Source organism: Gobius niger (assembly GCF_951799975.1).
Source record: "Gobius niger genome assembly, chromosome: 15".
Classification (NCBI taxonomy): Eukaryota; Metazoa; Chordata; class Actinopteri; order Gobiiformes; family Gobiidae; genus Gobius; species Gobius niger.
In genome coordinates this window covers 10,252,854-10,269,563 of record NC_136866.1, presented here as the reverse complement: position 1 = coordinate 10,269,563, position 16,710 = coordinate 10,252,854, and the positions used below count along the sequence as shown (strand labels likewise).

Below are 16,710 nucleotides of genomic sequence, written 5' to 3'. Positions count from 1 at the left end.
AGTTTGAACTATTTACCAAATTGATTTTCATCAGGCACTGCTAAGATGCTTGTAAATGTTGAAAAATGATTAAGAATTATCTATAAGTAAACCTTCTTCCTGTTCTCTCAGTTGGTCGATGATGACCTGGATGGTTCAGACAGAGAGCTGGAGATGGAGGAGGGTCCTGAGCTGAATGAGCTGCAGTGGTCAGACTCCCCTGTTCCTCGGACGTCCAGCCGCCACGCCTCAGGCAACGCCCCTCTCCTCAGAGCGGACCGATCAGGCCGGGACACACCCGCCAGTGTGGACTCTATCCCCCTGGAGTGGGACCATGACTACGACCTGAGCAGAGGTCTGGAGAGCCCAGGGGGGCGGGCGCACAGGCAAAGCCAGGACCAGGACGAGGAGGAGGAGTACCTCAGGACAGGCTCCGCTGTGCTATCAGGTTAGTTCACATCATGTTTGTTTAATGGACTAAGTTATTGATATAAACATGTATCACATATGGACCAAATCCTTGTGTAGGGATCACAGATCCAATGCCTAAACAACTATTAATGAAAATATTGTAACGAGTTTGCCTCTTATGTATTTCTTCCCAGATGTAGTAATCCCAGAGAGTCCCGAGGCCTATATTAAACTGACCGAGAACACACTGAAATCCTCCTCTGGTACGAAGCAGCGCTCAGGCTAAAGAGGAACCTCATGAATTAACAAAGCATGCAATAAAAACTTAACCCAGCAGGGCTACCATAAAGCTGCATGTCTCACCTTCTCAAAATACCAGCAAGATACAGTTGCATGAATTCTGCCAACTAATTATTACCATCCCATTGTAAAGTTTTGTATTTTATTTCTTCATTTACTGAATAACCCCATTTTCATCTAGTTTACCGAGCAATGCATGTTACTTCAGGACTCGTGCCATCCACCACATCTCTCCCAGTCCTGTCATGTGCACAAATAGTCACCGGGTTATATTTTCCAGGCGACGCGGCTCAGCTGGAGGCCAGTCTGAGACAGCTGGACCAGGCTCTGGACGCGGGACGGTACCATCTTCAACAAAGAGAGGCCAACGCCAACCGCAGCAGCCCTGACTCCACCTACATGGGCTATGTACGCCACATTGATATGAGTCACACAATTGTTCTCCCAATAATAACTTTCTATGTCAAGTGTAGAGTGTATTTTTAATGACATCGTGTGTGTAGATGCGCCTGATGGGGGAGTGCCGGGGCAGCATCGATGCAGTAAAACGAGCAGAAGGAGAACTGACGGAGGATGAAGATGACGTCCCAGGACTTAACAACCCAAACAGCACTGACCCACAGAGCACGGGTAAGTACCACACAGTATTTGCCTTGTAGCTGTCAAAATGAAGACGTTGGGTAATACCCGAAAGACTATTCAAATAGAAACAAAAAAGGCTGAGGTTTTGTTTGGTCCATCTCACACTTAAATGTTGTTGTTTGGGCTTTTCTTTCAGGTGTGATTGAGCGCTGGGAGCTGAACCAGGCCCAGTCTCTCAGCGAGAAGCACAGGTACAAACAGAACCTGCAGCAGTGGCAGCAGCTGATCTCAGACCTGCAGACCATGAGGGCCTGGCTGGGACAGTGCGAGGCCGAACTCAGCCAACTGCGCGGGCTGCGCCAAAGTACTGATATCCACACCATACAGCAGAGGATCAAGAGGCTCAAGGTTTGTGCTTCATGTACTTTTGTTGATTTGTTGACTTACTCATGTCTCAAACTGGAATTCAATCTAGTGCAAAATGTGAATGTTAAATGTGAATGCGTTTTGGACTGTTTCTTGACTTCCTTCTTATAAACTTGTCCTTTACCACCCTGCAATAACACAAACAAGTGAGTGGCGCATTAGACGATAAGCACTCTATAAATAGCTGGCCTCGTGCCTTCAGGGCTCCACTGACCTACATCTAAAATGTTTGGACCACTTTAGTGTGTCTAACCTCCTCGTCTGTTACCAGGGTCTAATAGCCCCCTTCACTTGTGTTGTTGTTGTCACTGTTACCTGACCTGACCACTTCCTCTCTGACAATAGGATCTGCAGAAGGGAATGGATGTGCACAAATCCGAGGTCCTGTCCATCAACCTGAGCAGCGCAGACTTCCTCCAGTCCCAGCCCGACTCAGAGGAGGCCTGGGAGCTGCGGGACGGCCTCAAAGAGATGAACTCTCGCTGGGACCGCCTCGGGACGTCACTGGAGGACTGGAGGGATGAACTGCAGCAGGCTCTGTTGCAGTGCCAGGTGGGACTGAGAAATGGAGAGTTTACCGCTCATATTTTTGAAGTGCAGGTTTTAACTCAAATCAAATTGTCTCAGGAGTTTCATGAACTTAGCCACGGTCTGCTGCTTTGGCTGGAGAACATCGACCGCAGGAGAAACCAGGTGGTGCCCATCCCACCAGGAGTGGACCGGGAAACTCTACGTGCTCATCACAAAACGCTTACAGTGAGTGAGGTCATGTTGATTGAAGTGGAAGTTGCTTTTTTTCCTGCTTTTTGATGATCATTTCAAACTTTCCATCACTATTATATGTGCGGCAATGAAAACAAAACAAAAAACATCTATTTCTGCCTAATATGAACCTTTAAGTCAACTATCTAGTCTTGGTAGAATGTTCCTGACTCAGATAACAGTCTGTGTGCACGCGTAACATACTCCTTGCATTTGTTTTGCAGCAAATTAAGCGCGAGCTGTTGGACTCGCAGCAGAAGGTGTCATCCCTCCAAGAGCTGTCCACTCAACTCTTGGTCCACACCAGACCCACCTCCCTGTCCCAGGCCCTGGAGCAGCAGCAGCAGCAGAAGGCCCAGGGCAGTGAGTGTCTGGAGGCCCAGGAGAAGGTGCATGTGATCTGGAACAGGCTGAAGCTGCTGCTGCGGGAGGTGAGCGCCGACCTGGATGAGCTGGAGAGGAGACTGGAAGTGGACCACGCACAACAGGTGAGGCACGGGACAGGAGACACAAGAGGCCGGATAGTTATGACTGAGAAGTACTATTGTTAGTATGTTACACGAGAGAATATTAGTTGTTTTGCCCTTATTTTTGTGTTGGCTTGGGGGTAAGTCTATCTGTATCTGCATGTCACATTCAACTATTTACAATTGTTTTTCAGGATGCCATACCGTTACCTGTTGCAAAAGTGGAGACCATTACATTAGCTGAAACTGTGTCAGAAGTGATTCATCACAAACCGTTAACGGTAATGATTTTTATTCAAAAGGATTTATTTCATGTAACAGGTTGCTCAATCGCTTATCCCTTTAAATGATTCTTCCCTTTAGAATTTTTTTTTCTGCTAATGCCAAGGTTGCTGCCTCCTTTTGATAATTTTTTGCTGCAAACATCATATCAATCTGACGAAATTATACAAGAAAACCTGGCTTTTCGTTTGAGGGTCACTGTTAAATACTATGATTTAAGTTGATACATTTTACATTTTACATTTTAGAATAAATCCAGAGAAGCCAGATTTCTTGGTTTTAAAGTCGATCATGTCATTGATTATGCTGCCTCTCTTTGGCTCAATGAAGATTTTCTTTAATGATGTTATGGCTTTTTTATGTTCCTCATCTGAGGCTTAGTCTTTATTTGCCCTTGACTGAACCATTCTTTTCTTTCTTTTACCCCTCCCTGCTCATTGCGTGCCACAGCCCCGAGACAAAAGTAGTCAGATCCACCCGGGACATCCCGAGAGCAGACCGCGCCACAGGTACTTGTCTCCTGGACTCTAGCCGCTCTGGACGATGATGGAACAAGCAAAGAATCAACTTAAATTTCTTCTTCCTCTCAAAAGTGTTTTTCTCACTCTTCAAACAGTTTGTTCCATGATCCTCCATGCTGCTAGATGGTTTGTTTAATGTGAATGCCCAACTCTGGGACTTTATTTTTTGGCAAATGTTTTCCCTGCATTTTTTTTCTTTGCTTCGCAGCTTACTCTCCTCGGACAGCTTTCCATTAAGCCTTGTCTGCCTGTATTTGATCTTGTTTCCCAGTAGGGAGCACCATCTCTGCCAATAACCTTTTACTTTAGCTGGTTCTACTTCCTGTTTATAACTTCCTACTTTTACTGCATTTTCAAATGTAGCTGTAACATTTCCTTTATTCTTTTAAACTGAATAATCCTTTTTTCCCCCCTAAACTAAGCAAAAAATCCATGTTATCTAAATTAAGTCTATGCTATGGAATAACTCATATTTAGCATCACTCCCTTGCTTTATTTCAAACAGTGGTACAGTACATTTTATAAACTGACCTACTGTAAATTGGCTGGTGGGACAGGGGTCGGCATGTGGAACCCTCCTCCGTCCCGGTGCAGCCAGAGGAACATAGTGTTCCTCCCTTCGTCAGAGGAAGTCTCCAGAAAGGCATTTGGCTTTTCTCCTGCTTCTGTATGGAATGAGACGTGGCATTGAACTCTCACATACTTAAGAGTTTCTCCCTGTAAAAGCAGAGCTGGCTATAAATTCATGTGGTTATTGGCTGCTGTGTTTATGAATGCAGTCGTTTTGTGTGTGCGCAGTAATTAAGTGTTAAAAAAACAGTTGCTCTATTTTGTGTGTTCGAAATTTTCGTTTTCTCTTTTTCATATTTCACATTCTCCTTGTAGATGTTTTAAAACAGGAATACTGGTAATTAAAAGAGGATTAAAAGCTGTCTGTATGTTCCTGCAGCCGGGGCAGATCACGAGACGCCGCTGGCTGCGGTTCTTCCCGTTCTGACGTCGTGGCCTCTTCACCCAGAGGCCGGTCATTTGTGCTGCGGGTGCTCAGGGCGGCGCTCCCCGTCCAGCTGCTGCTGCTCCTCCTCATCGGCCTGGCCTGGCTCGTGCCCATAACGGAGCAGGACTACAGCTGTCACCATGCCAACAACTTTGCTCGCTCCTTCCACCCCATGCTGCGCTACACCAACGGACCTCCGCCCATATGAGCCACACAAGTATCTACCTTCTGCTTTTGCCAAGGACTCCACTGACTCCTGCGAATGTCTCCATCACCCTGTGCCCTAAACGCATCGGACTGTCCCATCGGGAAGCACCACTCATTTATGAAGTGAAACAGAAACAAATGTTGCACACCTTTGTCCTAAAGCCCTCCAGAAAAAATGGACCTTTATTGGGAGAGGCCACCCCCACTCCCAATGTTACATTTTAAATTAATTTGAACTAATCTGTATATTTTTTTTTTAAGGTTTCTGGGAAAACCTATTAAATCATTGAAAATCAAAGCACTATTTATATACTGTGTGTTGAGAGCCAAAGTCACCTGTGCTATTGTCCATTATACCCAGTGCTGCTACTATTTATTTCGTGTTCACTTAGGTTAGTACTTATGAATCTCCAGCAGCAAAGTGCTGCTTGTTGTAAATGTAAAGTGTAGCGCCGCCATCGAGTAGTTATTTTTTATGAAGACTTTTTGACTGACAAATGTAAACCACTGAGAACCACTGAGAAAAGCGACATGGAATTACTATTTGTTCTAAAATACTTATTTAAGTGGCAGCTGAGCTCTACTGCTGCACAGATTTGTGCTAAAACTGATAAAGGAGTCTCTTTGATAATGAAGCTGAAGCACTGAGCGCACTATTGAAGGTACTGCACTGATACCGTCCAGCCACAAGGCTTGACTTCGTTTCTTTCTAAAAGCCAAGGCGTATTATTTTTTTATTTCAGTATTTAATCATTTAGGGGCAATTATGTATAACACATATGAGCACTCTCGTTACAAAGTAATTTGTACATGAATGTTGCCTTTGATTATAAGGCAGGGCAGTTATTTTTTTAATGTGTTTGCTCACGCACTTAAAAGTCCCTTACTTTTAAGAAGCCAAACAATCACTGACAGTGTTTAGTTGACGGCTGTGACTTTGAAATATGTGCTTTGTATTCATGGTAATAATTATTTCGCTGTGATGACACATCAAAATCACTGCGCTGTTGTACCAGAATCTGTAAAAAATAATATGAAAATGGTTATTTATGTATGTACAGTTTGCTAATGCTGACTCTTTGCAAAAAAATTAAAACTTTAAATATTTATTTCTTGTTCAAATGTGGACTGTGTTAGCATTCACAAGCCAGTAGACAAATCAGGATCTGACAATGGTCAGATCCCAAACAAATACATGTTAAAAAAATGTATATATTTTTTTTTTACATTTTTCATGACAGTTTCAGTTCCAGGCCACGTGTTAATGACACATTTTCGAATTGGGCGAATTGCACACATCCAATACAAAATGACCCGACTGTGCCTCCTCAAAGTTGACCCCTAAGGAATTCGGGGCACACGTTTATTTTGCCGCAGGTCAATGAAATTTGGTACAGTGAAAGGTGACATGAGGCTAAATCTAAAACTGAATTGGACCAGAAAGTTGGCCATATTGGACTGAATTCCTGAATCTATCTTTACTTGTAATTAAACAAACTAGTCCCTGGGTTTTCATCAAACTGAGCCCAAACTTGGCACGCTGCATCTGGAAACACTGAAATCCAATAGTGAGTGTCGACGATGTCCTTGTATGGTCGCGGCAAAGAACACATGCAAATTTCCTAGGTATAGGAGGAAACCCCAAAATACATCAACATAGAATATAATAACCCATAGAGTAACATGCAATAATAACGTCCATGTCATGTTTAGAACAAAAGTATATGATGACCCCGCCGTAAACCTTAAAGGCCATGTCAGCCATTTGCGCTGAACCTGAGGCTTAAAAAAATTGTGCACCCTGTGCTTTTGATCTCCTCATTGAGTTGGGTTGCAAAAGGCTCCTGATTTCTCAGAGTAGATTGTCAAGATTTTTGATTGAATCAACAGAACAGAATGACGGATTGACATGGACATAATATTGAGGAATTGTTCACAATAATATGTAGTTTTATATGAATGTTTTAAATATGATTAATTGACTATAAGAGTATAAGAGTACTCCCTGTGGGACATTAGCGCTTCAGAAATAAAACTTGTATTATTGATTGACTAGAGCTTGGTCGGGAAGCTTATGGTTCCGGATTCTAACCCCACTCCCATTCCCATATAGACAAAGAATGCTCTAAACTAGGATGCATGGGTCGGTGCCCCCTGTAGTCGTAAGACAATGAGGAACTTCACTGTCATATTAGGGTTTATATGTGTTGGCAGTGGCAGTATACAAATGGTCAAATTGAGGCGGACCCCCTGCTCATTCAAGAAATGCACACATTTCCCGATGTGTGCTTTTCAGGACTGAATGACTGAGAATCCGAGAATTATTAAGGAAACCTTGATTGTGTGAAGCTGTAGTGTGCAGTGAATGTAATGAGATACTGTCTCGTTGCGGTTGCCAAACCCCCGTGGTTGCCAGACAGGTGAGGGCCAGTTAACAAAATTGTTTTTTTATAATTGTTTTATGCAGTTAACAAAAAGACAAAATATCCTCAGGTAATTAGCAGTAATATTTACTTGTAAAATGCTCTTAAACATGAATCATAGGAACACTTAAAAATGTTGGCATATTAAGCACACGAAGATCAGCGCTGTATACAATAATCAACAAAAAGTCATTTTCCTTTATATTCAAACAAAGGCTCAAAAATTGCAAGAATTAAAGCACTGCAGAAGTCACATTCATCGTACTCAAGTGCAATTATGTGAAATAGAGAAATAAAATAATAATGCCCATTAGACCCTTAGCCCAAGAAGAAGTGCACTTTGGTAGAGGCAATAAAAATAAGCGGCTCATCGTCATATTAGATCACAGTTGCGGACAATACAACAATAATACCTGCATTTGGAAAGCTGCACTGTAGAGCCATTAGAGCCGCGATGAGGACTATTAAAAACAGCAGAGCAAAAAGCCCAGACCAGCAGAACAAATGAGTATCCACAGCCGCTAAAGTTGACATTGAGCTAAAAAAAAAAAAAGAAATTGAAAGAAATCACTAAAACAGCTTTCTTCAGTGGCTTTGGTGCATTTCACAGATAAGAAGCTAATTTCTCCAAACTACATTTTTCTACTTACAAATCCTATAGTTTCTTCAGCAAATCATAAAGTTAAGAACCAATTCTGGAAAATCAAAGCAACTGAGAAAACCTGGTACCACCTTCAAAATGGTTTCAGACATACTATACATCATAAGGTCAGGTGATAAAAAATTATATGTTTTCTTAGAACTGAGGACACCAATTTCATCATAATGTACTGTACACTGCTCGTTTGGAGATTCCTCACTGGGGGCTTTTGTTAATTGTATTTAATGCTGGTTTTGAAGAAAAAAAATAATAATCAGAGAACACCTTTGGGGCTACACATTGGAAAAGTGGTTATAATGCGTTAACAGTATAACCATCTCTCGTAATACTTTTATATTTTTAATGTTGTATCCTTTCACATCATTAAAGTCCTTCTGAACTCCACTCAACCAGCAAACACTGGGCTCTCTCATGTGATCTGTGTGCAGCCTCCGTACTGCAGGACACTTGGGGAGGGCAGTTTGCTGCTCCCCTCCATGGCTTCTCTGGGATCAAGACTCAGCCCACTGCTGTGGCTGACAGTGTAAGCGGGGTCAGTGTTGTCCAGAGAGCAGTCCTGGCTCGTCCGGACGGGACGATGGAGGCGGTGAGCGTCTAGCATCTCCAGCAGCAGGTCGTACAGTGGCACTTTGTTCTTGCACTTCATGCTGTACAGGTGCTCCATGCCTTTGTTGCTACAGAGAATAAAATACAGCTATGTGAAAAAAGAAAGGCTATTTAAACTAATGTCAATGCTTTATCTGATCAGTGTAAGTCAGCTGCATCATCTGAATGTGGATAATCTGGTGAATGCAGTGTGCATTTTATGGCACTACTTTTATGGACAGCTTTTGTTGGTGCAGCCAGGGGCTAATCTAGGTTCCTATACTCCCCTAAGGCCATTAACTCTGGGCCCACACGTTTTTTGTCTGTGGGGTGGAAGGCTCCCTCATGGAAAGGATGAGAAGTCTGTTAACTCAGGAGGAGCTCAAAGTAGAGTTGATGCTCCTCCACCTCAAGAGGAGCCAGCTCAGGTAGAAGACCAAGGACATGCTGGAGGGACTGTCTCAGTTGGCCTGGGAACATCTTGGGGTCCCCCCTGAAGTGTCTGGGGTGAGGGAAGACTAACAGTCCTTGCTCAAACTGCTGGCTGGGGGTCTTCAGAAGAGTATAAGAATTTGGCTGGATAGTTTGTGTTGTATTATTGCAAAAGTAAACAATGTCAAGTGTTCCAAAAAGCTTTATGATCATTAGCATACAGTCTTCCCCAGGGCAGCTGTGGCTACATACATAGCTTACCACAACTGAGTATGATGTCGATGAATAATGCACGAAATTGTAAAGCAACTTTGAGTGTCTGGAATGCTATATATGACAAATGTATTATTATTTATTATTTATTATTATTATTATTATTATTATTATTATTATTATTATTATTATTATTATTATTATTATTATTATTATTATTATTATTATTATTATTATTATTATTATTATTATTATTATTATACAAAGTTTAAAAAAAAACTACATTGCAATTTTCTAATTGGGTTCTCAAAATTTAGTGTTTCTGAAAATACCCCATAAAATACCTGCAATACCGTCCGTCTCACCTCATGTGTCGGATGTGGGACAGCAGGAGCAGGAGCTGGGCCTGCCTGCGGGACTGCTCTTGGATGGGGTATCCTGATAGGCTGATGTGGTGGATAAGGGCGTCAGTGATGGTGTCCAGGATGCTCTGAACTGCCGCACTGTCATGAAGAGGCTCCATTGTGCTGGTGCAGAAAGAGAACGCCCCTGTTTACAGAGAGAGAGAAAAAGCTCAAGGAACATAGTGGTGACACATCGTTATACTGAATTAAATATGTGTATGTATATTTGACTTAACATAAATATATGTATCATTAACTGAAAAATGATGATAACTAGGTGACTGATCACTATACACAGTCATAAGTTCAGTAACAAATGACTTGATCCTTTGAGAAGTGTCATATGACATTAAGGTACGGCATAGGATATTTAATAATTTTTAAAAAGCTAAATAATGAATGTTTGCTTTTGCCTCAAGGTGGTGCGGCCCTAAGTCTTCAGACTCTGTCAGAGCGTCGATCTTTGGGACAAACAGGGAGCCACGCTCCTGTTGTCATAGTAACAGTTGACAGAGATTTTTGCGGAACATTATGTTTGATTAATGTGTCTGAGTTTTCAGAGCTACACCTCTGTCGGTGTTAGTCGCAACCTGCTCACTATTTATACACTTTCATTGGCGAACGAATCTAGAGATTAAAATTAGGAGTTTTATTTAGCTGCAATTGTCTGTGACACACTCACCCGAGTTGAGTAGGATAATGGCCTTAAGGCAGACGAACTCCTCCGGTTTGACTTTGAGCATGCGGAAACGGGACGCTGTGGCAAGCAACATGTCAAAGATCTCAGCCATGCCCTCTACACAGTCTCCTTCATTTCTAATCACACAGAGTAAAGTCAGTTAAATCTCTTGAACAGAGCAAGGAGCATCTCGAGGCTTATCAGTTAAATATCTGTAGAAAGTAATGGAGTAACGGATGCTCTTTCTGCCCGTGTTTCAAACAGTCATGTGACCATAGATGCTCTCTGACTAGGGCACAGTTAGACAGCTCTGAGCCAAAGGAATTTGCCAGCGCTGACCTGCAGCGTTTAAGTCATCATGTCCAATTGGAGAGGACACTCATACAGCCTGGTTTTCACAGATAATACTGTGTAATACACTTCTGTATCAAATGGTCCATCAGGCACATCAGCAGCTAATAGCCCTGTCTGTGGCGTGCCTCTCTGTCCTCTCTCTCTGAGGTGGAGGCTCTACTGTGCATACTACCTGTTGATGTGAACTACATAGAACAGCCTGTGCTAGAAAACAGCCTCAAGATTTGCTGCATCTTTATTTTCTGGGCTTGGGCTCCTACATCCACCTTCTTTCTCCATCATGGCTACTCCTTCCTTTCCCATCATTTTTTGCACGAAGGCTTTGATTACATTTATGTGTCAGTCGCCAGCTCAATGGTGTAATGGCGAGGAGATATTTCAGGGCAGAGAGGCTCCTCACTGCAGGGGACATGTAATTAGTCTTTTACCTTGAGGCAGATGTGTTTGGGACGGCACAATGGAAGCTGAGGTGTGAAATAGAAAATCTACAATGCTGATGTATCACTCTTAGCATCTGTGTTAGGGGCTGACAAAAGAGGAGGGAGGCAGGAGAGGGTATAGAGAGCTCTGTCAGAGCAAAACACCTGTCCAAAATGAGGTCCTGGGCGAAGATGAGCTTGTTGGGACAGTGGATGGACCTCCAGATCAGGCCAGTCATCAGCACCTCCAGCCACGAGTTCTCCAGCAGCAGCACCTGGTCATGAAGCGACAGGTGCAAGAAACCTGGCCACACAATGTACCATGTTAGAAGACGTATTGTGAGTTCTCAATTAGAGATTCCAGCAATATTGGACAACGCCATTATCAAGCTGAATGACTGTGAAGTGTTGACCCTAAATACACTGACAAAGGTCTGCAGGTCCAGAGCTCTGGATTAAGCATATTTCCTGAAAAAGTGAAATGTGCTTAAGGGACCTGCAAATGTATGTATTACTTGTATTACTTATGACTTGACTGCAGCTGTGTCTGATAAAACCTCTGCTCTCAGCACATGGCATGTTAGAGTTTACATCCTCTACATAACAATTATCAGATAACTTGCTGATAGTAATTCATTCATTTAATTGTTTTGGTTCTACATATAAGGATAACTGGATAAATACAATAATATACCAAAATATTACATTTCAAATTGCAGAATCTTCACGCGACCCTTTGAAATACAAATGTACAGATTCACTGCCTACAGCATTTTACAGCAGTGGGAAGTATTTTCCCAGAAAGCCTGAAAGCCAGGTACTGCGTGCTACTAAATTTACTAACAAAAGTTTAAGCATGGAATATGGCATGTTTGTTGACGATATTTAGAATCAATGCAGCAATTATGTTACCTCCGCAGAGACGAGCATCCCTGCTCCTATCTATAAATGCTGATAATTAGACAAAAGGTGGGCGGTGTGTTGTTCCAGTAATTTTTGCATCTACAGCCCACCGGTGCAGATAAAACTCTGTTCCTGTGTCTGGCTGGAGATGTGCACTTTGATGAAACATCTGTGCCTCAGAAGAGGCTTATCGGTCGCACTCAGCTGTCTAAATTCATATGTGATTACAGGCAATTCACAGTCATTGTCACCGCTTTTCTGCTCAGGACCTTTGCAATTAAAACGGTGTGCTTTGAGGCTTTTAGTGACGCACACAGCTGTAATGCCTCAAGATCCCAATTCATTCATCTGAGACTTTGACTGTTATGGCCGTGTGTGTTTGCATGCTGATGTGTGTGTTACATCTGTCTCTATGGGGGACCTGCAGATTGGTCAAACAGTGCTCTCAAAGGTGATGACTGCAATTACATCACCGTAATGGCCCCACATTTGTGTGTCACATTGCTCTGCTGCAGCTCAACTACTCAAACAACAAAAATAGAACAACTGGAAATCGTGCCACTGTTTAAACAACATACTGTTTTAATGGCATTAACTTCATAAAGGTTATTGTTGATCACTGCTGCACAGTACAATAGAACAGATTTCACTACCTACGTATATTGAAAAATACAGTTTGTTTTTTTATTTTGGGCTGCACAAATAATCACAATCACTTTCAACTAGCAATTTTTAATTCTACAGTATTGCCAGTATTGACACTTTATTAATCTGACCTGGTAGTTTCTTGGCCCAGGCAATCATGTGGATCAGTTCTTTGTCAGCCATATTGGTGAGTAGAGTCATTATGGTTATCTCGCTGTATGGTCGATTCAACTTTTGACGAGAGCAAAGGATGGGAGGCTCGGCGCCCTGCAGCACCTGAAGCACCTGAGGAGAAACGGCAAGTACTGCTTACTGAGCAGAGACGAGCGGAGTCCATACTCATGCTGTCATGTGGTGTGACAACCTGCCTAATATGTAGCAAGCATTAAATACATTTAACAATACTCATGACACCACCCAAAAATGAGAGTAGGACTGTACCTGGTCAGGAGACAGCCCAGTCAAGCTGAATTTTGATTCTTCACTTGAACTCCTGCAGCTGTGCTTCTTCCTGTCCTGTTGTGGTGCGGTTTTGTGATGCAAGTCTTTTGAGCTCTTATCTCTGTCAATCCTTCTCTTGTCACGACGCAGAACACGGCCGCGATCTTTACGGACACCTGCGTGAAATACACAGAGGGTGCACAACTTGGAGTAAAATTATCAAAATGTAATGATCTTGAATCATAAGTGGATTATTTGAATGTGGAAATGAATGAGGAGATTTCATTATTGTTACAGGAAGGATATGCTCACCGCAATGTGCTTCTTCTTTGCCTTTTTAAAAAAAAGGCAAAATTGTGGATGTGCTATACCTCATTTGAAAGCTTAGAACCTCCGGTTTTCAGTAAATGAGATTTAACTAATGGGGCCTGTGCACCCAATTATGTGGACTTGATTTTAAAAGCAAGAGATTTCTTTAGATTTACTTGATACTGGTTTTAGCTACTGTATAACATTTGTCAGCTCAAAGTACAGTTGTGCTCAACCCTGGCATCATTTTTGGATTTAAAAAATATATATTTTTCAAAGAATATGAGCAATAACACAAGTTTTTTTTCACTTATAGTTAGTGGTTGTGAGCTCTCCCCCCAGTGGTTCAATGATATTGAGGTCAGGAGACAGAGATGGCACTAACAGGACCTTCACTTTATTCTGCTGGAGTCAGTGGCATCAGTGAACCAGCTCCATATTTCATTTGTTGTCAACAAGGCCTATGATGAAATTCTGCCAGTGCACAACTGTACCTCCTTTCTGATTGGATAATAATATGCTTGAGTAATTATAAAACATAACAAACTTTTATATAAATTTAAAATGTCTTTTTGAGTGTGTAATTGATACACTTAATAAATCAACATTACAATTATTATGTGTGACAGTCATAAAACTAAAAAACATATATACGCTACTACTTTCATAGTTCCAAGTAAAGTAGTTTTTGACTGAATTACAATGTGAAGTTTGTTGGATTCAAAAGGCATGCACACAAATACTGTATGTGGGTGTGGGGTTAGGAGAAGCAGTACTCCTTAAGAGGAAACTACGTCAAGGTCACATTCAATTTACTCTACAACTTTTTCTTCTTTCCACAATACAGTAGTCCGAGTGTCCAAATAAGCTTGAAATGCCACGGAACACTATAAAACTAACAGAATAAGCACTATACCCACCTCCTTTCATCATTCCCACTTCATAACACTTCCTGAGACGACAGGCCTGGCAGCTCTTCCTCCGATTCCTGTCGATGGTGCACTGATTGGTCGCTGGGCACATATAGTCATTGTGACCTAAAATGGAAGAGACATATTCCTTTTGGGTCCTTCATTCCAGTGTTCAGTTTTGATTTAGGTTATTCAGTTTCCAGGAACACGGTATTCCAGTTTTAAATGGATTTGAGATGGAGAAAATTAAAAAGCGGTATCTTGGCATCATCATTGCCATGGAGACGATTGCTTCCTTTATGACCGCTCTTTCATGACAAGAATTTTTCGGATCAATGTTGAACAATATCCTGTTGAACAAATATGACTAAGCCAACTTCAGCAGCTGAGTTCAGGTCTCTCGAAAAATGATATCGCACTTCCAGGCAAAATAAAACATGCGTGATATTTATACAACATTTGTTATTTAGAAGAACACTCACTTCATTTACCCCTGAATTATAACTCTGGCAGTGCTATGTATTGCACTAGTGCCTTGTATTGTTCAGGACATTAATATATTTGTAAAATCTAATAAAATGAACAACACAGGCAGCACTTGTAAATATGCAACATGCAGCAGTAAACAGGAATGCACACCCACCCTGGATGCTCCTCTTGAAGAAGGCCTTGCAGCCCTCACAGGACCACACCCCGTAGTGGTACCCGGAGGCGTAGTCGCTGCACACTGCACAGAAGCGGGTCTCTTTGGCCATTTCAAACCCCCCAGGCCCGGCCCCTGTCCTAGATCCAGATTCCCCCACACTGTAGGCGTCCTCTGCCCCAGTGTGCTCCTCCGTCGGCAGCTGCTGACCGGGTGGCACATTGGACCTGGGGGGGAAAAAAAGGACATGTTTCACTCTGTAGTCCAACAGAAATGCTTCAAATTATTAGTCAGTTACAGACATTTTAAAAAGACGTCATCATTGTAAATAATCATGAAACTTGTGTGGCACTGAGTGAAAAGGTGGTTTGCATGTTATCCCTATGTTTGCTTACATTTACAATTTTGGTGACCCTACAATCAGCAACACAGAGAAGACGTGCGTAGTCGGTCAAATAAAACATGCTAATAAAATGAACCACTGTTGAAATAACGGAGACAAAGACTCAGACTTCAAAATTCAAAAGCAATCTGCGCATTCACGTGTGTTGTTCTCACGTATTGTTCCCTTTTCAAGGCCCTTGACAAAGTCCTTAATCTGTGGAATTAGAAACCAGGGCGAAGCTTGATCCTCACAAGAGAGATAATGCTCATGTTTTGTATAAAGTGATTACAAACAATGCTGTTATATAATTATTATGTTCTTTTTGCGATGTGCCAATGCCAAAAACGGATAGATAGAGACATAATACAGTAGAAGTTGTGATATTTTTTACTTTACACTAAAAGTAAAACAACAGGGGGAAAAAACTATAAGAAGCAAATATGTTACAAGTACAAAGTTGAAAAGTTGTGTGGAGAAAACACCGTTCAGAGATATAACCTTGTAAACCCTGACTACTCTTCTTGCATAATCAGCAGGTTTACACATTTTGAATCAGTGATGGAAATCTTGCCAACTATTTACAAATGGGTCAGTGGTGTTGTCAGGGTCAGGGATAAAGACCAACAGATATTGGGATGTGAGTGGTGTGTGCACACTGTGAAAGCTTAAATAAAAATAAAAAGTCAGTTGCTTTGATCCAAGTTTCACATCTCACCTGTAGACGGGCGTCGGGGTGGTCTCCAGATAGTGGTGGCCGGGCGGGTGCATGAAGGGGCTGAGGCGCGGGCTTGAGGGCACAAACACCATGGGACTGCTGGGGCCGCTGCCCAGAGACTGCAGGCTCCCGTCAGAGGGTGGTGCGTGCGCGTCAGGCTGCCCGGAGAAGTACCCTGCGCCGGAGTGGCTGTACAGGGTGGGCGCCGGGGTGGGAGCGGTGTAGTCGTACGTCCCATCCAGGAAGTCCACGGTGGTGACCCCTCCGGACCCCCGGCTCTCCTCAGGGTACATGCCGCTGAGGGGGGGTGGAGAGGAGGGGGCACGCGGTGGGGACAGACTCTCCAGTTCGAGGCCGGTCCTGGCTCTAAGTGCTGATCTGCAGGGCTGCCTGCGCTCCTCGACACTCCTGAGCAACATCACAGCGCAGCGCCACTGATAAGCAACATGATTTAGACTGGCTCTTCTTTCTGGGAGGGGGAGTGGAGACGAGTGGCGCTCTCCCTCACTCTCCCTTTAACCCTCTTTCTCTCACTGGTTAACTAAAGCCCACTTTCCTACATTTTTCAGATTCATACCCCTTAACCCTCCTTTAAATAGACGCACAAAACTGCTTTCACTTCACACCCTTTCCCTCGTATCCTCAAAACACACC

General features: G+C 42.7%; 2 protein-coding genes across 14 annotated transcripts in view; one reads left to right on the top strand and one right to left on the bottom strand.

Annotated features, from left to right (window-relative positions):
* syne1a (spectrin repeat containing, nuclear envelope 1a) overlaps nt 1-16,710 on the top strand; it is a 225,183-nt gene that overhangs the window by 116,862 nt on the left and 91,611 nt on the right. For 7 of the 13 annotated variants that reach the window (XM_079571931.1, XM_079571930.1, XM_079571923.1 and 4 more), the window contains 11 exons: nt 112-427; nt 585-653; nt 971-1,098; nt 1,194-1,320; nt 1,469-1,680; nt 2,044-2,250; nt 2,326-2,454; nt 2,685-2,948; nt 3,122-3,208; nt 3,660-3,718; nt 4,680-6,104. The exons of 1 other annotated variant lie outside the window; for it this stretch is intronic. In XM_079571931.1, coding sequence (XP_079428057.1) covers nt 112-427; nt 585-653; nt 971-1,098; nt 1,194-1,320; nt 1,469-1,680; nt 2,044-2,250; nt 2,326-2,454; nt 2,685-2,948; nt 3,122-3,208; nt 3,660-3,718; nt 4,680-4,935 — 1,854 coding nt within the window. In that variant the 3' untranslated portion in view covers nt 4,936-6,104. Of the gene's footprint in view, nt 1-111; nt 428-584; nt 654-970; nt 1,099-1,193; nt 1,321-1,468; nt 1,681-2,043; nt 2,251-2,325; nt 2,455-2,684; nt 2,949-3,121; nt 3,209-3,659; nt 3,719-4,679; nt 6,106-16,710 lie in introns of those variants that run through there. 5 more of the 13 variants (XM_079571927.1, XM_079571932.1, XM_079571921.1 and 2 more) reach the window with 3 other exon arrangements.
* esr1 (estrogen receptor 1) lies at nt 7,394-16,657 on the bottom strand. The gene is made up of 9 exons (XM_079572265.1): nt 16,057-16,657; nt 14,957-15,183; nt 14,323-14,439; nt 13,094-13,269; nt 12,784-12,937; nt 11,270-11,408; nt 10,335-10,468; nt 9,614-9,797; nt 7,394-8,692 (listed from the first exon to the last, which is right to left on the bottom strand). Exons 1-9 carry the CDS (start codon nt 16,473-16,475, stop codon nt 8,428-8,430), a joined length of 1,815 nt encoding a protein of 604 aa, XP_079428391.1. The 5' UTR covers nt 16,476-16,657; the 3' UTR covers nt 7,394-8,427.

Bases quoted from the DNA above. Each gene is read 5' to 3' on its own strand.
- esr1 (XM_079572265.1), bottom strand. From the start codon at position 16,475: ATGTTGCTCAGGAGTGTCGAGGAGCGCAGGCAGCCCTGCAGATCAGCA. The intron at 11,409-12,783 runs GTCAGATTAATA...TTGTGTGGCCAG, and splicing joins CTGGGCCAAGAAACTACCAG to GTTTCTTGCACCTGTCGCTT. The intron at 9,798-10,334 runs GTGAGTGTGTCA...CTCTGTAAACAG, and splicing joins CATTATCCTACTCAACTCGG to GGGCGTTCTCTTTCTGCACC.